The sequence below is a fragment of the Chiloscyllium plagiosum genome, chromosome 39, assembly GCF_004010195.1.
Source record: "Chiloscyllium plagiosum isolate BGI_BamShark_2017 chromosome 39, ASM401019v2, whole genome shotgun sequence".
In the NCBI taxonomy this organism is placed as follows: domain Eukaryota; kingdom Metazoa; phylum Chordata; class Chondrichthyes; order Orectolobiformes; family Hemiscylliidae; genus Chiloscyllium; species Chiloscyllium plagiosum.
In genome coordinates, this window is record NC_057748.1 from 8,891,560 (window position 1) to 8,915,160 (window position 23,601).

General features: G+C 43.4%; 1 protein-coding gene across 3 annotated transcripts in view; it reads left to right on the forward strand.

The window, feature by feature from the left end:
- The window catches only part of si:ch211-51c14.1 (protein kinase C and casein kinase substrate in neurons protein 3), a 64,398-nt gene that overhangs the window by 24,473 nt on the left and 16,324 nt on the right, over positions 1–23,601 (forward strand). For 2 of the 3 annotated variants that reach the window (XM_043679673.1, XM_043679671.1), the window contains exons 2-5: positions 4,134–4,245; positions 10,377–10,533; positions 15,173–15,408; positions 19,485–19,640. In XM_043679673.1, coding sequence (XP_043535608.1) covers positions 4,186–4,245; positions 10,377–10,533; positions 15,173–15,408; positions 19,485–19,640 — 609 coding nt within the window. In that variant the 5' untranslated portion in view covers positions 4,134–4,185. The remainder of the gene's footprint in view (positions 1–4,133; positions 4,246–10,376; positions 10,534–15,172; positions 15,409–19,484; positions 19,641–23,601) is intronic. The other variant, XM_043679672.1, reaches the window with a different exon arrangement.

The window sequence follows — 23,601 nt, forward strand, 5'->3', positions numbered from 1 at the left end:
GTCACCTCAATGTCTGTGATACTCCATAATAGATAGTTGATAATACTGTACAATATAAAAGATACCTTTCAGTCCATCGGGTTTGAACTGCCAAAACTGCACTAAGTCTATACCAGTCCCACTTTCCTGCACCTGGCCCATAGCCTTGAATATAATGATATTTCAAGTGCTCATCCCAAGTTCTTTTTAAAGTTTGTGAGGTTTCCCCTTCAATTACTCTCCCAGGCAGTGCATTCTATATTCCCACCACCTTTTGGGGTGAGAGGATTTCCTCAAATACCCTCTAAACCACCTGCCTTTCACCTTGAAAGTGTACCACCTTTGTTATTGATTCCTTCTCCTCAGGTCAGTTAATGCAGTGAGTGCCAGTGGCCAATAGAACAATGGAGATCATCACGGCCTCACCATGATCTTGTCCTTATCCGATACTCTTACTGGGACAATATTGCAGCAGAGGATCATGAATGGTTAACATGGAATGGGAAGCCTGGTAGATTGGTCCCTCCTTCACTCGTGAAAGCTTCCAATGATGTTGGCCCATCTTCATTCTTCCATTGGCAACTTTCCACCTTGTGAGATGTTGTTTTATGCTGTGGTGTACAACTCTGGCAGGGTAGTCCCTTCCACATTCGTTGCATTGGAAGACAGCGGGCTGAGAAAATGTATGATTCATTGTCCACTAACCTTTGACCTTCTGCTTGATCATTTGAACTATCCTTTTCTCCCTGTTCCTTCCAATGCCTCTCTGAACAATTAGCGCCTCGAGGTCACATCTATTGGTGACCATCTCACAGCTGTCTGCATTAAGATTTGCCATCTTCATACCTTGGCCCATCTATCATCCTAATTGAGATCATCAAAAAGTGTAATAAATAGGAGCAGGAGTAGATCATACAATCCTCTGAACCTGCTCCACTATTCAGTCGGGTCATGACTGATTTTTGAATTCAACTCCACATTTCCACCTCTCCTTCAATTCCCTTAAAGTCCAAAACACCATTGGTTTCAATAATGAACAGGTTCAGTGACTGAGCATAGACAGCCTACAAAAAACATAGGAGCAGAAGAAGGCAATTCAGCTGATTGAGTCTGGCTCACTGTTCAGTGAGATTGTGACTGATCTTTTAATCCTCAACTCTACTTTCCTACCCCTTACCCATAACTCTGGATTCCCTTACTGATTTAAGAAAATGCCTATCTCAACCTTGAATATATTTAATGAGCCAGCCTTGACAGCCCTCTGTGCTGAAGAATTCCCAACCCTCTGAGAGAAGAAATTCCTCCTCAACTCTGTCGTAAATGTGCGACCCCTTATTCTCCTACAAGGAGAAACAATCTTTCTGTATGTGCCCTGTCAAGTCCCCTTAGCCTTCAGTTAACGAAGAACCAACATTTATTGTGGCCAAGAACTAACCTGAGGCAAACTTTATCATCTACCATTTCAAGAAAAATGCTGAAGTATATCAGAAGAACAAGACAGAGTGATGTATTCATCATCACATTAGAGAATTCCAGACTCTCAACTTCTGAGTGAGGAAATTTCACCTTGTCTAGTTCTAAACAGCCGACCCAGCATCGCAAGACTATCCCTGAGTTCTAGACTGTCCAGGAAACAGCCTATCTCTAGCTACCTTGTGTAACCCTTGAAGAAACTTCCACGTTTCACAGAGATCATGTCTCATTTTTCCATACTCCAATGGGTATAGGCCTAGTCAACTCAATTTCTCCTCTAAAGACAAACTTGATTCCTGGGATGACAAACTAGTGAACCTCTCAGAGCAAAGTATAGCCTTTTTTTAGTTTGGAGACCAAGACTGTACAGAGTATAGTTGTGATCTCGTCAAAGCCCTGTACATTTTGCAGCAAAAGACTTCTTTCCTCTTGTATCCCAAACTCCACCCCCCCACCCCCCAACATTCCTATCTGGTATGTCCAGCCTTCAACAGCAGTGATACCACAACCAGTGAGTAGGGTGTGTGTGGATAAATGAGTACATTGAGTGCATAATGAGTACGTAAACTATTTAATGAGAAACTTGACTATACTTCAAGGGCAACTCCCTAACCATATTATGTTTCTCAGAACACAAGAAAAGATAACAGGGGATTGGTGTTTCGCAGCAGATGGATTAGAGAGTGGTATTGCTCTTCGGTCAAAATGAATGGCTTGCAGTAACTTATCCACCAAAATGCAACAGTGAGTCAGTGCTGTTAACTCTGCCAGTTTGAGCTGCTCAAAACCCCTTAATGAACAGGGTCAACAGTCAAAGAAGAGAAAGCACATGCACCTTTCACATCCTTAGGGCATCCCAAAGTGCTTCAAGGTCAATGAGTTTCTTCTGAAGCTCATTGTGTAGGCAAACATTTGTGAGCACAGCAAGATCCCATAAGCAGCAAATGTAACGGCCCAGACAATCTACTTTTTGGTGGTGTTGGTTGAGGCCATGAATGTTGACCAGCAAACCAGGACGGGGTTAAGTCCTACCCTTCAAATCCTAAAAAGCAGCTACAGATCAAGGTGAGGTGTGACTTTGGTGTTTGAATCCACATCCTTCAAACTTGAGGGGGAGAGTTCGACACTTAACAACAGCTCAATTTACAAACACTGCCTTCTTCTCAAGGGCAAAGAAGAATAGGCAACAAATACTTGGCCTTGCCAGTGATCCTCACATCCCATGCAAGAGAAAACAATTCTATTGTGGAGTAAGGCATTGTTATAACTTGCCTTCTGTTACAGTTAAGCCCAGCCACTTCTCTTGCAAAGTGGAAAATGGACTGAGCTTATTTTAAAAAAAAACTCATGATGATTAAAAAATATTTCCTTGCATGGTCAATAAAACAATGAGGAGAAAGTGAGGTCTGCAGATGCTGGAGATCAGAGCTGAAAATGTGTTGCTGGAACAGTGCAGCAGGTCAGGCAGCATCCAGGGAACAGGAGAATCGACGTTTCGGGCATAAGCCTTCCTGAAGAAGGGCTTATGCCCGAAACGTCGATTCTCTTGTTCCCTGGATTCTGCCTGACCTGCTGCGCTGTCCCAGCAACACATTTTCAGCAATAAAACAATGATCATGTCAATAATAAATATTTCTTGTTAAATTATTGGATTCCCCACTCAGCTGGAGTCTCTGCCGATTAATACTTGCAAATTGTTCGAGATGTTTTCAGTTCTTCAACTGTCTTGTAACGTTACCCTCTTCCCAGTTAGTGGCCCATCCCTCTCCCCATCCTGTTATTCCCCATAACCTTCAACTGTGTCCTTTCTAAATATTCACGCAATTTCCTTTGGAAAGTTACGCCTGCTTGGGCTTCAGTGTGCCTTCCAGATGATGATAATCTGATTTATTTAATTATATTTTTTAAAAAAAGGATTCTCCCACTCTGTCCTTTTATTCTTTCGTCCATTGTTTTAAATCTGTTTCCTTTAGTTTCCAACCCTCCTGACAGTTAAAGCAGTTTTTTCTATCAGGACATCCTGAGGATGTGATAAAGTGCTTTTTGAAGATTATTTTCCCTTCTAATCTGCCAGACGGTGTATTGCAGTCCCTGGATTGCACTCGTTTAAAGAAAACCCAGGGGTGAATTACTGCACATTGTGAATACCCTTTGAGATGAATCCAGAAGACAATTGCAGCAGTATTTACTTTTACTTTAGGATATTGAGCATTGGGTAGTAAATGGGGAGCCTGTTCTGAATCTCACCCGTATTACATTACAAAGACATATTTAGTTCAGGATGTCGGTGCCAAGAGAATCTAATCTAACGCCCACACCTCATAGGGCTGTGGATGGAATTTATGTTTCTTTCTTTGGACTTGTGCATTGATGGCAATGTCCTGTATTTGCTGCCCAACTCTAGCTGTCCCTTAAGACAGCGATAGTGAATGACTGCAATCCATTTTTAAAAAGCCTTTCTGCTTGTCTCTGGCAAGGGCAGCATTTGTTGACCATTCCTAATTTTTAAAAAAATATTTCAAAACTAAACTTTATTCCTAAAAATATATATTTCATAGTCACAAATGCAGTTTGGTTCTGTCCAGTTAAAAGTTCCCATCTTGTAAAACTGACACTGGAAATGGAAAGTGGAAGTTACAAGTATTTCTCAAACAGTAAACCCTTTTTCTCCTGACTCCTAGAAGAAAGTTGATGTGAGAAAGAGAGGGAGAGAAGCCACAGGACTGCGCTGCCATGTCACTGAAATACAGCGATGCCCCAGGGCCAGAAGCAACCAGCAACAGTTTCTGGATGGTGAGTTCCATATGATCTGGGGTTATCTTGTGTTTCATACATAACACTGCTCCAATATGTAGTTCTGGGGGGTGATTTATATTTATTGTTTTGCTGAGACTTTTTTTTTAAAAGAAGAAAATTCTCCAGAAAATCTAAATGTGGAGAAGACTTAAGCCACACAGACAAAAAGTCTGTGATGTAGTCAAGAAATTATAAATAGTCCCAGTCTTCCTCAATCAAGGTCCAGCAATAAAGACTTGGATTCCTGAATGTAAGTGAATGATCTCTGTTCAGATGGTTATTGTGCTCACTGAGAGCTAGATTATTTTTGTTTGACAAGGGAGTCAAAGCTTTTGAGGGCCAGGCAGGAAAATGGAGTAAAGGCTCCCTCAGATTATCGTGATCATATTGCATGGTACAGTTTAGCAGTTTGAGGGAGTGAATGACCTACTCCTGCTTCTGTTCCTCATGCTCTTCAGACCAGACCAATTAACAAGAAATTGATTGAAATCCCTGAACGTGCTTAGTAAGGGGAGGGACATTATTTAAATAACTCCTTGGAGGCCAGTATCCCAGCTCCAGTCACCCTTTACACATGAACAACTCTTTACTTTAGTACTGCCTCATTCAAAGTCAGGTAACAGAGTGTCAGTATCTCTGACACTCATACTTTTTTTTATATGTTAGCCAGGGCTCCCTGATTGGACCAGATTAACAGCCCCAATCGGGGAACCCAGATTCTGAGAGGTCCAGTGAGCTGACCTCATTACTTTCTCGCTACAGTTACCACCGGAAAACTAAGGCAGTAAAAGGGCCTATGTTTGAACTAACTGCACATCCAAACTAAACTACGATGAAAAGACTTTAACCATCTGATCAGGACATGTTCTAGTATATTGAGAAATCCATAGTGGGTGGCATAGTGGCTCAGTAGTTAGCACTGCTGCCTCATAGCATTAGGGATCCAAGTTCAATTCCACCCTAGGGCGACTGTCTAGTTTACATGTTCTCCCTGTGTGTGTATACGTGGGTTTCCTCCAGGTGCTCCAGTTTCCTCCCACAGTCCAAAAGTGTGCATTTTAGATGGAGTGGCCATGCTAAATTGCCCAATGTCTAGGGATGTGCAGGTTAGGTGGATTAGTCATGGCAAATGAAGGGTTACAAGGATAGAGTAGGGGCATGGGTCTGGGTGGGATGCTGTTTGGATGGTTGGTGTGGACTCAATGGGCTGAATGATCTGTTTCAACACTGTGGGGATTCTATGATTCAATCCATTCAATGAAGTGGAAGTTGATGGATTGCCTTTCTGTAAGATCACAGGAGATGAGAAATGATACAAGAAAGCGTAGCTGACTTACCTTTGGTCTAGACTTTGCGGTCACCGCAAAGGATAGTCACTGGTAACTTCCAAAAGGACTGTCCACAAAGATTTAGCGATCTCTGTGGCAAGGCTTTCCCCCATCCCAAAGTCTGTATAAATTTGGCACTAAGTCGGGGGATCTCCAGGCATCCAGCAGCAGTGATGTCAGCAGGCAGGTAAACCAACCACCTCAAATAAATCACAGCAAATCCAGGAAGTTAAAAACTGTTAATATCTTTCCTTTTTAGGTTCACTGTTCTGAAAGCAGTACAATTTATGTGATGTATCACATGCTGGGAATGGGCGATGCCTTTAACTTAAAAATGCCAGTTATTGGGGAGTCGCTACAGCAGCAGCAATGAAAAAGATGTGCATTCACTTATGAAATGATACTTTTGAGTGCCTCAGAAAGGGAGAGCTGATTAGTTACAGAAAATAAAGGCACTCTGAGGTTCAGCCGGGAAAGTAATAACCAAATTACTACTAATAGCAGGAAAAGGGATGGGTGATGTGAAAAGCTAATTCTGCTCTGCGTTAGTTATGCTGAGTCTCCCCTCTGCACCACTTTCTGGGGCGTATGGAGATATATTTGTTGCATTTAACAAACAGCTCAGCCACACTCTGTTAGCTAAAGAAAGGGAAAGAACAAACCAAGCAACCATGAATACATTTTTAAATCACTCTTGACTAAGGACGGAAAGTTTATTGTACCTTTTTTTGGTTTTTGAGGTATCAGTGATGCTTCAGTACCAGATAATGAAACCTTTTACTGTAAATTATTTTGATTAGATTAATACAAAGTTGACTAGTGACAATAAAGTCTAAATCTAAAATTAAAGTAGACTTAAAATGTTCTATTAAATGTATTTTTTTCAGTGGAGAAATTTGATATCACACAAACATAAAAGTTGCTTTTCAAGATCAGTGAGTGTGTTTAGTAGTTATTGTGATAATAGGATGCTGTTAAAATGCTGTTGTAATTATTCAACAAGATCTTAGTTTTACAAGGGCTCTTTACTGTGAGAACCACAGTAAAAGTCAAAGTTTTTGTTAATCTGGAAAATTACTCATTGATTACGACTGGAAGCACCTCAACAGCAGATGCTCAGGAAGAGTGGACAATTGCTGACTGCAACCTCTGGACTTCCATGTTATACTGCACGTGTGAACCTCCGAGGTTGCTGTCAGTTTTAATGGAATAATGATGCTGAACATTCTCAGTTTCACTGTCATTTTCACCACAAAATTCATGTAATTGATGGATTTTTCGTAGTCCAAAGATGTGCAGGTCAGGTGAATTGGCCATGCTAAATTGCCCATAGTGTTAGGTGTATTAGTCAGAGCGAAATGGGTCTGGGCAGGTTACTCTCCGGAGGGTCGGTGTGGGCTTGCTGGGCCGAAGGGCCTGTTTCCACACTGTAATCGAATCTAAATTACATTTATCCCCATTGAACATTCTAGTGCAGACAGGAGACACTTGGCCCATCAGGTCTGTGGCAATACTAGTCCCACCATCCAGTTCACTCCCAAACAGTTTCAAAATTCCCTTTTAATCAACAAGGTTCTGGTTTCATCTTCAGATAATTTACTAATGAAGTTTTGGACCACACATTCACACTAACTTTTCAAATACGTTTTGTGACTGTCTTACATTTCTGAAAGCAAAAATGTTAGGAGTGAATGACAGCCAAATGACCCCATTGTCTACATGACTGAGTGTGGAGTCAGCACCCATGTCCAAGAAATCAATGCCATTGCTTCACTGGTCAATTGCACATGTTGTGGGCACATCAAACAATTACGTCACCTCCCTGGCCAAAGGCAATCCTAGAAAGCACAATGACATTTAACAATGTAAACTGACAGAGATGGATGGTGAGATGGAGAGATTGGGGAGAAGGATTCCAGAACTTAGCTGAAGGCTATAATCACCGATGGTGGGTGATAGAAGGCAATGTGCACAAGAGGCCAGAGTTGGAGCTGTGCAGATTTAGAGGAGGTCTGTAGAGCTGGAGGCAGTTACAGAGACAACTGTGTGAGAGGTCGATTAGAGGATTTCCAAGCCTATTTGAATCGCAGAAGCCTTATGGCACAAAAGGGGCTAATTGGTCCATTTGCCTAAATGAGGATCATTACCTTGTGCCAATCTCTTGCCATTTTCCCTATATTATGTAATTTCTGTCCAAATAATTGCCCAATTCTCCCTTGAAATCATTAATTGAACCTGCCTACATCACATTTCTATGTTGCGCTTTTCAGATCCTACCTACTCGTTGTGTGAAAATGAATTTCTCATTTCAGTCTTGCTTTATTTGAAAGTCATGTTGAATCCATTACCTCTTTTTTTTATTATTATTATTTAAATAAACAATTTCTCCTGATCTACTCTATACACCCTGCTCATGATCTTGAAAACCTCTGTCAGCTTTTCTCCAAGAAGAATAGTCCCCACTTCCTCAATTTGTTGAGAGACTGGAATGCTTTGGTGGGGACAGCTTATTGACTGCCAGAGAGCTTACACCTGTTAAACCTCGCCCACTAATTCTTAATACTGGTGGGTTCTTTTCTGGTATGTGCAACTCAATTTGAAAAAAAACCTTTAACTGTGACATGAATGTGTAACGACAAATCTATGGGCTAAGTGCTGGAAAAGGAGGTTAGAATAGATGGATACTCGATGAATGGTTTGGACAGTTTCAGCCAAAGTTCAGAACCCTGAACACGCACCAGCCGGTTTTGAAACAGTTTCTACTTTACTGTTGTTAGAATACTGAATGGATTCTCAAACTCTAAACATTTGCCTGTACCTGTGTTTTTGTTCTTGCAGCTGTTTACCTATTATTTACTTAGCTATGCTATTTAACTCTGTGATCTGCCTGTATTGCTCACAAGACAAAGCTTTTCACTGTGCCTCAGTACACGTGACAATAAATTCAATCCAATTCAATTCCTGAGCTATGTAAACTCTTGGATATTTGTAAAGCGTATGAGACATTAACCTGGTCCTTATGTCTGAGAGCCAGGGACACTATCACTGTGACACAAGAGCCCTCCTATATTTAATTGATTAGTAAAATATTTATAAATCTGTTCAGACATTTTTTTACACGTCCCTGTAGCAGGTTGACTTGAACCCAGGTCTCCTGCCTCAGAGATAGGAATACTATCACAGTATCACAAGAGCTCTAGATGACAGACAATACACATTTTTATAATGTGGGAGCAGATAGGATAGTCTCCTGTCTCAGGGATATGGGCACTACCCAAAGATCAGGAGCTTGGGATTGAAGTGCTTAAAAGTACTTTCTTTTAACCCTTGTCCTCTATTATTCAGTAGCATATATCTTCACAATGCTTTTATATTTCAGGGAGATCTGACTCTCATGTAAGAATCCCACTGCACTAGAGCATAAAAATCAGTTGTCAGGGTCCTGACCAAAATTTATATTCTCTAATCCACCTGTTCAGAAATGTTATTACACAGGCTCTGGAGCAGGAGTGGTTTAAACCCAGACCTCTGTGCCAAAACAGCCATCAATATTTGTTCTCCTTTTCTTCATCTTTATACTTTCAACTCAATAGTTAATCAATCCGTTTGGACATGTTATTACACAGCTCTCTGTGGCCACCATGTCCTGAGGTGGGACTTGAACCTGGATGCGACGGCCCAGAAGTAAGGACACAGCCAATGTGTTGCAAGACCCTACTTGTAATTCACTAGATATTTTCAAAATCGACCTGTTCAGAGACGGTTATGACACACCTCTGGAGCAGATGGGACTTGAACGCAGGCCTCCTTGCTCAGAGATGGGGAATACTACCACTCCACCAAAAGAATGCCTTGCAACTCAATAGTTGCCCAGATGTGTTGTGACATGCACCTGGAGCAGGTGGGACCTGAACCGGACTCTTCTGGCTCAGAGGTAAAGACACTGTCACTGCACCACAAGAACACTTTGCAACTCAATAGATATTTTCAAATCAACCTCTTCAGAGATGCTATGACATATCTGGTGTAGTGGGACTTGAACCCAGGCCTCCTGGCTTCCAGGTAGGGACACTATTACTGCACCACAGGAACCTTTGCAACTCTACATAATTAATGAATCAATACCCAATATCTGCATATTCCATTATTTCTAACCACTATATATTTAACATTCATCAGCAGAACCTATTTGATACTAACAAGGGCATTTTATAGGACTGGGCACAAAATTTGAGGTTTTAAAGGTGCTTTTAAAGGGAGAGAACACCATACAGTATTTTAAGGGGTGGTATGATGACCCGGTGGTTAGCACTGCTGCCTCATAGTGCCAGGGACCCAGGTTTGATTCCATCCTTGGGTGACTGACTGTCTGTCTGTGTCGAGTTTGCACATTCTCCCCATGTCTGTGTGGGTTTCCTCCAGGTGCTCCAGTTTCCTCTCAGGATCCAAAGATGGGCAGATTAGGTGGATTGGCCATGCTAAATTTCTCCGTGTCCAGGGATGCATAGGTTAGTTGCATTAGCCATGGGAAATGCTGGGTTACAGAGATAGGGTAGGGGTGTGGATGTGGGTGGTATGCTGTTTGGAGGGGCAATGTGGACTCGATGAGCTGAATGGCCTGCTTCCACACTGTAAGGATTCTATGATTCTAAAAAGAAAATAATTGCAATATTGGTCGAGCATTTGTCAATGTCAGTTAGTGAATGCAGGAGTGATGAGTACGATAATTGAGACTGACAAACCAGGAACACCTATTCCAGTGACTAACGTCTCAGCAACGTTTTAATTTCCTTTTCCCAGCCAGATAAATATAAAAGCACAACCAAACGCACGGACGATGGTTACAAAGTCTGCAACGACATCATCCTGTGTTTCCAGGAGAGAGCAAAGATTGAGAAACAGTACGCCCTGCAGATAGCAACCTGGTCACGGAAGTGGAAGCCACTGGTCGAAGCAAGTGAGTACATCTGAAAAAGGGAATTTCCAAGAGGATAAATCAATCATATGGAGAGACTGGAAAAGTTGGGGTTGTTCTCAGAAGTTAAAGGAGACTTTTAGCAATTAATCAAAATTGAGGGGTTTGGAGGACAACACAGTGGCTCAGTGGTTAGCACTGCTGCCTCACAGCGCCAGGGACCCAGGATTAATTCCACCCACGGGCGATTGTCTATGTGGGGTTTGCATGTTCTCCCTGTGTCTACGTGGGTTTCCTCCGGGTGCTCCGGTTTCTTCCCACATTCCAAAGATGTGCAAGTTAGGTGGATTAGCCATGGGGAAATATGAGGTTACAGGGATAGGGTGCAGTGGTGAGTCTGAGTGGCTCTCCAGAGAGTCGGTGTGGACTTGTTGGGTTGAATGGACTGTTTCCACACTGTAGGGATTCTGGAATCTGCAATTCTGGATCCAGCAAACGGAAGGTACTGTTCTTTTGTGGCAAACGTGTCAGGAACAGGAGCTCACTGATTAATAAACAATTGGAAAAAGATCTCGAGAGGAAATGAGAGTACATTTTTTTTATCACAAAGGGTGTGACCAGCCACTACCTGAAAAGGTTATTAGAATCAGATTTAACTCCGTAGTGAGCATACTTGAAAAGAACAAATCTATAGGGCATGGAATAAAAAGAAAGAGTTGAACTCCGTCAAAACCATTATATGCATGACAGGTCAAAAGAGCTCCTCCTGTGTTGCAAGATTCTCCAATTCTAAGTGAAGGATAAGATGGGAGGTGTCCATTCAAGGCTGCGCAACAGGTAGAACAGATAAGAGAGAACAGGTCCACACTTTTCTCAGTTAAGTAATACAAGAAAGACTTGAATTTCTATAGCACCGTTTTCTGAAGTTTTTAGAAAACCCAAATGCTTTATAGTCAACAAGTATTCCGTAACCAGGTTTCCAGGATTGGAGCTTGAACCCATGGCGTTCAAATTCTGAGGTAAATGTGCTACTCTGAGTCTCAGCTGACAAAGTGGGTAGAGTACAACACCCTGAGCTCAATAGGAAAAAAGGATCTTCAGCCAAAATTGTGGAGTGGATGATCCATCTTGGCCTCCTCCAGAGGTCCCCAGTATCTCAAATGCTAGTATTCAGCCAATTAGATTCACTCAATGTGATATCAAGCAACAGCTGAAGGCACTGGATACTGTACGGGCATGGGCCCTGACAGCACTCTGGCAATTGCACTGAAGACTTGTGCTCCAGAACTTGCCACACCCTCACCAAACTGTTCCAGTTTAGCTACAACACTGGCAATGTGGAAAATGACTGAGCTATGTCCTGTACACAAAAAGCAGTACAAATCCGACCCACCAATCATAATCAAATCAAGCCTACACTTGATTACCAGTAAAGTGATAGGTGTCATTGACAGTGCTTCAAGCAGCACTTGTTTAATAGTAGCCTACTCACTGATGCCCACTTTGAATTCCACCAGGGTCACTTAGCTCCTGACCTCATTATAGCCTCAGTCCAAACATGGATTAGCCATCTTCATCTGCTTCATTGAGGATGTTCTTTTTGATTTATGTAAAAAGTGTGGATCTTATCTAATTGTTGCACAATGTTCAGCACCATCCACAACTGCTGAGATACTAAAGTAGCCCTTGTTCATATGCAGCAAGACCTGGAAAAAATCCAGGCTGGGCTGATTATGTGGCATTTGTATCACACAGATACCAGGGCAAAGACTATTTCCAACAATTTCCATTCCCCTTCATGTTCAGTGGCATTACAATTGCTGACACCCCCATCATCAAATTCCTGGGAGTTACCACTAACCAGAAACTAAACTGGACAAGCCATATAAATACAGGGGCTACAGGAGCGAGTTGGCGACTGGGAAATCTGCAGCAAGTAACCCCCCCTCCGTACTGCCCAATGCATGTCCATTACCTATAATGAACAAGTCAGGAGTGTGATGGAATATTCTGCACTCACCTGGATGGGTGCAGCTCCAACAAAAGCAAAAAAGCTCAATACTCTTTAGGACAAAGCAGCCTGCTCGAGTGGCACTTAGAATCCCTACAGTGTGGAAGCTGGCCTTTGGCCCATTGAGTCCACACTGACCCTCCAAAGAGCATCCTACCCTATTCCACCTAGCCTGCACATCCCTGGACACTGGGCAATTTAGCATGGCCAATCCATCTAACCTGCACATCTTTGGACCTTGGGAGGAAATCTGAGCATCCAGAGAAACCCACACAGACACTAGGAGAATGTGCAAACTCCACACAGACAGATGCACTGTAGCAGCTTCCCAAGATTCCTTGACAGCACTTTCCAAACCCACAAGATCTACAGCATAGAAGGACAAGGCAGCAAGTACATAGGAACGCCATCACCTGTGGATTTCCCTCTGAACCATTTACCAGACTTGGAAATATACCACCATTCCTTCAGTGTCACGAGATCAAAACCATGGAGTTTTCTCCCTAATAGCATTCACATGTTCTTACACAACATGGACTGTAGTGGTTCAAGAAGGTGGCTCACTATCACCTTCTCCAGAATAATTAGAAACAGGCAACAAATATTGGCCCAGCCAGGAATACCTATATCTGATGAGTGAATGATTGAATAAAACAAAAGAAGGGAGTACCTTTTTGCCACAATGATGATGATACTGAGATACAAGAGAGGAAGGAGATTGAATGCTAATGGAGAGAGAGAGACATATTGGGTAACAAGCATTTGTTATGCAGCAGTGGGAGAGAAACATTGGAAGAGTCTCTCCAGACTTGGAAGCCAAGATGGACTTGAACTTTAAAGAGGAAGGTTTTGGCATGAAATAGGAAACCAGCTTCTTAGTAACGAGGTGTATGTGAGAGTTCCGCTGGAGATCAGGAGAGGTGACCAGGCCAAGACTGTCAGTTTGGTGTGCAGGCTATTCTTCAGTGTCACATTCTATAAATAAACCACTGTACCGGGGAGAATCTGATCAAATTAATAGTCGAGGCAAGTAAATAACCATGGAGCTTCCCATAGGAGGAGTTGGAGGCCACTTAGCCCTTTGAATTTGCTCTACCATTCAGTTTATTCATGGCTGGTCTGTACCTTGGCTCCAATTGACCACCTTCTCTCCATATCCTCTACACTCTTAGCCAACAAGTCTTGAAGCTCCAATTGCTACCCCTGGACTCCTAAACATATCCGTAGCCTTTCAGGGGATTGAGTTCCAGATTTCAACCGCCCCTGTGTGAAAAGGTGTTTCTTGATTTCTCTGTGAAACCCACACAGACACGAGAGAATGTGCAAGCTCCACACAGACAGACACCCGAGGCTGGAATCGAACCCAGGTCCCTGGAGCTGTGAGGCAGCAGTGCTAACCACTGTACCGTCCATAGGAGCAGGAGCAGGATATTCAGCATTTCGAGTGTGCTCTGCCATTCAATATTGTCATAGATGATCATCCAACTCCTGTTTTGCCCCTTTCTCTCCATGCCCTGTGATTCCCTTAGCCCTGAGAACTATATCTATCTCCATCTCGAAAACATTCAATGTTTGGCCTCAAATGTTTTCTGTGGCAGAGAATTCCACAGGCTCCTTATTGTCTCCAGGTGAAGAAATTTCTCCCCATCTCCGTCTTAAACAGCCTACCCCTGTATCCTTAGACTGTGACCCTTGGTTCAGGATTCTCTGGTCATTGGGAAACATCCTTCCTGTATTTACCCTGTCTAGCACTATTACAACTTCATAGGATTTAATGAGATCCCTCCTTATTCTTCTAAACTCCAGTGAATAAAGTCCTCACCAAGTCTCTTTACATTTCGGTCCTGCCATCCCAGGAATCACTGTGTCTTTAGGGGTAATGTGACTTCGCTGGCTAGGCCAGCATTTATTGTCCATCCCTAATTGCCCAGAGGGCAATTGCATGTCAACTGCAGTGGTCTGGAGTCACATGTTGGCCAGATCAGGTAAGGCAGGCATGGTGGCCCAGTGGTTAGCACTGCTGCCTCATAGTACCCTGGTTCAATTCCACCCTCTGGAGACTGTCTGTGTGGAGTTTGCACATTCTCCCCCTGTCTGCAATGATTTCCTCCAGGTGCTCCAGTTTCCTCCCACAGTCCAAAGATGTGCAGGTTAGGTGGGTTGGCCATGCTAAGTTGCCCACAGTGCCCAGGGATGTATAGGTGAAGTAGATTAATCATATAAAATGCAAGGTTACAAGGATAGAGTAGGGCTGTGGGGCTGGATGGGATGCTCTTCAAGAGTTGGTGTGGACATTTTGGGTCGAATGGCCTGTTTCCACACTGTAGGGATTCGAAATATTTCTGTCCCTAAAGGGCATTAGTGAATCAGATGGGGTTTTCAAACAATTGTCAATGTATTCATGGTTATCATAAGACTCTTCATTCCAATTTTTTTTTAATTGAATTCAAATTCCACCATCTGCCGTGGTGGGATTTGAACCAGGGTCCTCAGGACATTAGCTGGGTCTCTGGATTAATAGTCTAGCGAGCCTCCCCTATTTTCTCTCTGACTGTATAAGAAGGCTGACTGGATTTTTAGTGACCAAAGTTGTAAAAAGGACTGTATCAGAGTTTGTAGCAGAACTAATTGCATAGCAAGCATACCCAGCCTGTCTATCGTACTCACCAGGTCCTATGTACGGTACTCTGTTGAAGGCGTGGCACGCCTTCCTTACCTCCGCAGACCGTCTGAGTGAACTCCACCTGGAGATCCAGAAATCGCTAGTGACTGAGGACACTGCCAAGATTCGCAACTGGCAGAGGGAGACGTACCACAAGAAATTCTTCGGGGGCTTCAAGGAGACCCATGAGGTGAAGAGTGGATTCCGAAAAGCACAGAAACCCTGGACAAAGAAACTGAAAAAGGTATGTTAATGGTTACATAGTGTGTGCAAACCACATTAGGGACAGTGTCTATTGCTTTAAATGGGAATGTACTGTGCACACTATAAAGTACACATTCTATTGACATTACATCACAAATTCTCAATGTCCCCACCATATTAAAAGTAAACAACCACACTCAAACTATTAATTTTAATAAGGCAATTTCTCTGCTCCTCTCCCGAGTGGAAAAAAGTGAGGACTGCAGATCAGAATTGACGTTTCGAAAATTGAGGAATTCCTGATTAAGGGCTTATGCCCGAAACATCGATTCTCCTGCACTTCGGATGCTGCCTGACCACACTTTAACTCCTCTCCTGAGTGGCTGACCCTTGAAGTGTGAGCAGGTTAACACCTCCTGGCACCCACCGACTTCTTGTACACGATTGTGTCTTTCTTCACACAGGGGTGTGGACTGGGAGTAACCATGGGACACAGGCTGGTAGAGAGCACCATGTCCGTGTTCAATCCAGTGCTTTAGTTCCACCCCCAGCACCAACACAATATTTCAATTTGAAACTCTCTGACTGCAGCACAATAACAGCCTCGGCCTATCATTATTGGAAACGTTAAAGGACTTAGATATGTGATTTGTGAACGGTGATGAATTTGTTTTAATTCTTGGATGTTGCATGGTGGTGGCTTTGATCCTTCACAAATTCCCCACTTCTGATCATTTCACAGTTTGTGATGCCACTTAGTGGACAGTACAAGTTATTACAGATCTGAGTGGTTCCCAAAGCATTCTGCTGTGCACTCAAAAAAAATCTTCCTTAATTCCTTTCTTAAACATCCTGCCCTTTATCTTACATGTGCCCCCGGTTATTGATCTCTCAACTGAGGGGAATTTTTCTCCCTAGTTATGATCACAAATTGCACAACAGTTGCTAACTGATTGGCAAGTCAAATTTGACTGACAAGCTAACTGATCGTGATGAAGGGCTTTTGCCCGAAATGTCGATTTCGCTGCTCCTTGGATGCTGCCTGAACTGCTGTGCTCTTCCAGCACCACTAATCCAGAATCTGGTTTCCAGCATCTGCAGTCATTGTTTTTACCAAGTTAACTGATCGTCCTAACCAATTAAAGTTCTTTTGTTTAAATTGTTGTAATAATTTGAAATTTGGCATTGTATTTATCTTAACTAGTGTCTCTCTTTGCAGTAATATTCAAATCTGTAATAACTCGCACTCTTCATTTGAAACTTGGCTTTCTTCCATCTGTCATAAAAAGAGCAAGACGAAAACATTCAGCAACATGTCCCTCTCTTCACCAATATTCACGTTCTGTACTATCAAACAGCTATCCATTACAGGTTTGCAACCTTTATTTTGGACAGGCATGAAGTCATAAAATTTCTCAGCAGGAAGAGAGGCCCTTTGGTCCATCATCAGATGAGGAATTTTTGAGGACTCTGGGTCTGTACTCGATGGAGTTGAGAAGGGTGGGGGGGGATCAAATTGAAACTTGCAGAATACTGAATGGCCTGGACAGAGTGAATGTTGCGAAGATGTTTCCATTGGTAGAAGAGACTAGGACCCGAGAGCAGGGAAGAACTCTTAGAATGGAGATAAGGAGAAACTTCTTCAGCCAGTGAGTGGTGAATCTATGGGATTCATTGCCACCGAAGGCTGTGTAGGCCAGGTCATTGATTGTATTTAAGACTGAAATAGATAGGTTCTTGATTGTCAAGGGGATCGAGGGTTACGGGGAGAATGGGGTTGAGAAACTTATCAGCCATGATTGAATGGTGGAGCAGATTCGATGGGCTGAATGGCCTAACTTCTGCTCCTATGTCTTATTTTCTTACCAGTCATTAAGCACCTATCTACTTCAGTACCATTTTTCAGCACTTGGCCCATAGCATTGTACGCTATGACACTCCAAGTGATCATCATTTCTCAATCACTTCCAAAAGCATTGTGCTAGTTCCTGCCTCTACCATCATTTCAGGGAGTGCGCTCTGGACACCCACCACAATCAGGGTGAAAAAATTCTTCCTTAATTCCTCTCGCAACATCCTGCCCTTTATGTTAAATATGCCCCCTCAGTTATTGATCCCTCTACTGAGGAAAAGTTTCTCCCTATCTATGCCCCTCATAATTTTGTACACCTCAATTAGGTCATATCCTCAGCCTTCTCTGATCAAAGGAAAATGTTCTTGAAAGAATTTTGCACCCCACTCTATTAAAGTTGCTTGCACTTGCTGGGGCATCCTCTGGGATATCAGTGAAATGGTCACTCTTGGTGCATGAGGCTTACAAAGCTTCTCCTGTACTCAGCTGACAAACCATTTCCAAGTAAATATCTCTCCTAGGGTCATGCAGCCAACAAGAAAATTATTCAGCTCCTCATGTCCACACTGGCTTTTTTTTGAAAACAAAAACAGCTGGCCGAATTTGTATCATCCCCTGCTCTATTCCCTAATGCCCTTCAAATTATGCCATTTTCACACTCAGTAGCAGCAGTGTGTACCATCTACATGTTGCACTGCAGAAATTCACCAAACCTCCCCAGACAGTACCTTCCAAATGAATGACCACTTCCACTTAGAAAGCTAAGGGCAATAGATACATGAGAACACCACCCACCTGCAAGTTCCCCTCCAAACCACTCCCCATCTTGACTTCGAAGTATATCGCTGTTCCTTCTGTGCTACTGGGATGAAATCCTGGAGTTCCCACTCTAGCAGCATTGTGAATATACCTACAGCTTGTGGATTATAGCAGTTCCAGGAAGGCAGCTCACTACCACCTTCTCAAGGGGAACTAGGGATGGAGCCAGCAATGCCCACATCCTATGCGCAAATTTTTAGAATTCATGTGTTTATCGAATTCCTTTTGAATGTTACTATTTAATTTGTTTCTGTCATCCTTTCAAGAAGTGCATTCCAGTTTGTAACAATTTAGTTCTTTTGCCAATCAACCTAAACTAGTTTCCTCTGCTTACTGATCAACAGAGGCAATGTCGTCTACTCTATCAAAAGCCTTCGCGCCTTTGAAAAATCTCTCAAATATCCCCATAACCTTCTCTGGTCTGAGGAGAACAACCCACTTTCTCCAGTCTCTCCACATAACTGCAGTCCCTCAGCCCTTTTCAAGCAAAAGATGGTTAATGGTCAAAAGCATGAACCAAGGGTTGAGTTTTTTTTCTTCTTTAACTCCTTCCCAAGGCACAAGATTATGTTTTGAAAGCCCTGATTAAATTTATTTCACTTGTTCTGTCCCTGGGAACTCATCATCTTTATGGCATCAGTGCATCTTGAGGGCCCTTGACACTTGGTACGGAAAGAAGACATTTGGCCTATCAGGTCCATGCCAACTGTGTATACAAATCTAGGTAGTGTTCTGTTCTATCCCCATAGCTCGTGCAAATTTACTCCTTCCAATTTCCAATCCATCCAGTTTCCATTTCAAATCGCTGATCGTCTCTGCTTTCAGAAAACTCCGTGAGCAGCAAGTTTCAGGTCATTGTTCATGACTGCTTTAAAAAAAGTTCTCTCTCATTTCTCACTGTAATTCTTGCCCAAAGTATTCAGCCCATGCCCTTCATCCTTGTACTATCTGCTAATGGGAACAACACTCCTTTGTGCACCTTTTCTGATTCTGTCACAATCTTTTACACCTTGCTCAAATTGCAGTGATTCTCTTCAGGGTGGCATGGTGGTTCAGTGGTTAGCACTGCTGCCTCACAGTGCCAGGGAACCGGGTTCGATTCCAGCCTCGGGCGACCCTCTATGTGGAGTTTGCACATTCTCCCCGTGTCTGCATGGGTTTCCTCCCACAACCCAAAGATGCACAAGTTAGGTGAATTGGCCATACCAAATTACCCATAGTGCTCAGGGATGTGTAGGTTAGGTGCTTTAGTTAGGGGTGAATGTAGAGTAATAGATCCTGGTGGGTTACTCTTCGGAGAGTCTGTGTGGACTTGTTGGGTTGAAGGGCCTGTTTCCACATGGTAGGGATTCTATTCCATTCTTTGATTCAAATGCCCATGCCCCCTCCACCAAGTAGGTTATGGAAACGCTAACCTGCACATCATCTTTAACCCCCTTGCACAGACAGAGAAGCTGAAGAAACTGTACCACGCCAAACGCAAAAAGGAGCGGGTGGCCATCATCCGTGAAAATAGTGGCAAGGCCAACCAGGCAACATCTACATCAAAGCAGCGCAAACTCCAGGGTGAAAGAGAGAAGTGCAACCAGGAAGTAGAAAAGGTAAGAAGGGAAATTTGCATGTTGTGTGCATCAATGCCGAAAGGGAAAAACACATTTGCATTTATACAACACTCTCCTCATCCTTCGAATGGCTCAGATTGCTTTGTACCAAAGAAAATGCAGTCCAGGGATGTAAAATAGTAAACGGCTAATCAATAAGTGTTGGTCTAGTCATTCATATGTTACAGAAAATGTTTAAAACTGATTTGTAAATGATCTGCAGAAAGGAGACTTTATTTTTGGAAAGGCGTTCATTGCGTTTGAGGATATTATCTACAGTTATTCCTGTAGATTTATCCATTCTGTTTTTTCATCTGTGGTGAGTATAATTTAAACTATAGAGCTGAATGAAGGAATGTGTGAATGCTTTTATTTTTAATAAATACAGCTGTTAATGTTTAAATGGTTATATGATATAATTTTAATAGTTTATATATAATACTTTTGACACTATATTTACATCCCTGGTGCAGGCAGTATTGTAAAGGGTACCAATGTCAAAATGTCACAGCAAGTTCCCCAAACAGCAATGTGGTAATGATCAAATCCGTAAACAAATCTTCCTCCATACGAAAGAGGTAGCCATGGGCACCCGCATGGGCCCCAGCTATGTCAGTCTCCTTGTTGGCTACGTAGAACAGTCTATCTTCTGCAATTACACCGGCACCACTCTCCACCTTTTCCTCCGCTACATTTATAACTGCATCGACACCACCTCACGCTCCCATGAGGAGGTTGAACAGTTCATCAACTTCACCAACACATTTGACCCTGACCTTAAATTCACCTCGACCATCTCTGACACCTCCCTCCCCTTCCTGGACCTCTCCATCTCCATCAACGGTGACCGACTCAACACTGACATTTTCTACAAACCTGACTCCCACAGCTACCTGGATTATACCTCCACCCACCCTACCTCCTGCAAAAATGCTATCCCTTATTCCCAATTCCTCTACCACCTCCGCATTTGCTCCCTGGAGGACCATTTCCACCACAGAATACACCAGATGGCCTCCTCCTTTAAAGACCACAATTTCCCCTCCCACGTGGTTGATGATGCCCTCTAGCACATCTCATCCACTTCCCACACCTCTGCCTTCGAACCCCACCCCTCCAACCGCAACAAGGACTGAACACCCCTGGTCCTCACCTTCCACCCCACCAACCTCCATATACATTGTATCAACCTCCGCACCACCAGAGATATATTTCCCTCCCCACCCTATCCGCTTTCCATAAAGACTGTTCCCTCCACAATTACCTCGTCAGGTCCACGCCCCCAACAACCCAAACACCCCTCCCGGCACCTTCCCTTGCCACCACAGGAATTGTAAAACCTGCACCCAGATCTCTCCGTTCAAGGCTCCAAAGGAGCCTTTCACATCCATCAAAGTTTTTACCTGCGCTTCCACATACGTCATTTACTGTATCCATTGCTCCCAATGCAGTCCCCTCTACATTGGGGAGACTGGACGCCTACTCGCAGAGTGCTTCAGAGAATATCTCTGGGACACGTGCAACAACCAACTCCACCACACTGTGGCCAAACACTTCAGCTTCCCCTCCCACTCCGTTGAGGACATGCAGGTCCTGGACCTCCTCCATTGCCACTCCCTTACCATCGAAGGCCTGGAGGAAGAATGCCTCATCTTCTGCCTTGGGATCGTCCAACCCAATGGCATCAATGTAGATTTCACCAGTTTCCTCATTTCCCCTTTATCCCCCCTCCCCCACCTTCTCCCAATTCCAGCTCGGCACTGCCCTTATGACCTGTCCTATTTATCCATCTTCCTTCCCACCTATCCACTCCACCCTCGCTTCTGACCTATCACCTTTACCCCCACCTCCATCCACCTACTGCACTCTCAACTACCTTCTCCCCCTAGCCCCAACCCCTCCCATTTATCTCTCCACCCCTGAGGCTCCCAGCCTCATTTCTGATGAAAGGCTTTTGCCCGAAATGTCAATTTTCCTGTTCTTTGGATGCTGCCTGACCTGCTGTGCTTTTCCAGCACCACACTCGTGACTCAAATCTCCAGCATCTGCAGTCCTCGCTTTCGCCAAATCTACATTCCTGCCTAACCCAGATATTTATTTGCTACCTTGTTTAACAGGAACCTGTTAATATTCAAAGAACATAGCATTTTCTTGGAGTATTTCCTCAGATTCTGTACATAAATCCCACCTCAGTGTTGAATCCCCAATCCTCCTGAGGCTGATGCTGGAACTTCTCACAACTCCCCTCCAGAGACCAATGCCCATGATCAAATCTTCCTGTCCCAAGCAACAATTTCCCCTCTGTTCCTGAGAAATCCTCAGACATTACCAGCTTCTGACGGTTATTTTAATTAACCTGTTCAGACAGGGTATGAGATGCATCTGGATCAGGTGCTACTTGAACCTCTTGATCCAGAAGGAGGGACGCTACCTCTGTGCCAGTATTTAACACAATGTCCTGTTTGCAATCTGGAGTAGAAGATGTGGCTGAATTATTCTTCAGGCCAAAGGTCACAGAATTACGGATTTGTTACAATGCAAAGGAAGACTATTCAGCCCGATTGTGTCTGTACTGGACTTTTAAATAAACAATTCACTTCATACCATTTTCCTGCCTTCTCCTTGTAACCCTGGAAGTGCTTTCTTTCCTAAAAGCAGTCCAATTCCCTTTTGAATGTTTTGATTAAATTTGCCTTCACCATACTCTTCAGCAGCACATTCCACACCCTAATCACTTGCTGCAATAAAAGATTATTTCCCTCATATCACCTTTTTGCTGCTTCTGTTAAACTTTTAAAACTGTGCCCTCATGTTCTCAGTCCTGTCATGAGTGAGAACATTTTGTCCTTTTCTACACTGGGTTAGAGCAAATATTTTAATTTGTTTATGGGAAGTTGACATTGTTAGTGAGAACAGCACTTGCAATCTATGCCATACGGCCCTTTGTATTTTTGCAGTCTGTGTGGTGAACCAGTTTTAGCACCTCAGTTATCACTGTCTGTTACAGGCCATCAATGCAGAGATCTAGGGTCGCCAATCTGCTGGTTCAAATTATATTCTTCCCCCTTGAGGGCTCTTGTGGCACAGTGGTAGCACTGAGCCAGGAGATCTGGGTTCAAACCCCATCTGCTCCAGGGATGTGTCTTGTGAACAGGTTGATTAAAATATCTGAAATTATAGAAAGTTTACAGCACTGCTGAAGGTGACCTGGCCCTGCAGTGCCTGCACTGGCTGAAAAATAAGCTACCCAGCAAAATCCCACTTTCCAGCATTTGGTCTGTGGTCCTGCAGGTTATGACACTCCAGGTACAGATCCAGACTTATTCCACTCACATTAAATGTAGATTCATCCCCTTATGGACTCTTGTGGCAGTGGTAATACCCGTGCGTCTGGACCAGAAGGCCCAAATTCAAGTCCCAACTGCTCTAGACGTGTGTAATAATGTCTTTGAATAGGTCGATTTTTAAAAATGTCTAGATTCTTCCCCTTTTAACACGAGGACAGTACAGGCCTGGAGCAAATTGGGTATGACCCTAATGTTGTAACTATTTCAGAAAAATTCCTGAAGAAGGGCTTATGCCCGAAACGTCGATTCTCCTGCTCCTCGGATGCTGCCTGGCTTGCTGTGTTTTTCCAGCACCACATTTTTCAACCATTTCTAGGCCCTGGTACTGAACAGAGTAGGAGTGGCATGACTCTGCATTGCTGTGTCAACAACTGAATGGGATGCTCACTTGCTATCTGAACAAGGATAGACGACAGGCTCCTGAAACTATCGGGGCCAGTAGGAAATCCTCCTGCAATGACTGAGCCACAACCCCATGGTTTCAGACGGGAGCGATCAAGGCAGATGAAAGGACCTCAAGGTATAGCTGTCCTCTGAACTGCAGGTAGAGAAAATTGACAATAGTAAAGGCCAAAAGCTGCCGGCTTGGGATTGTAGCTGCCTGAATCCCCTGG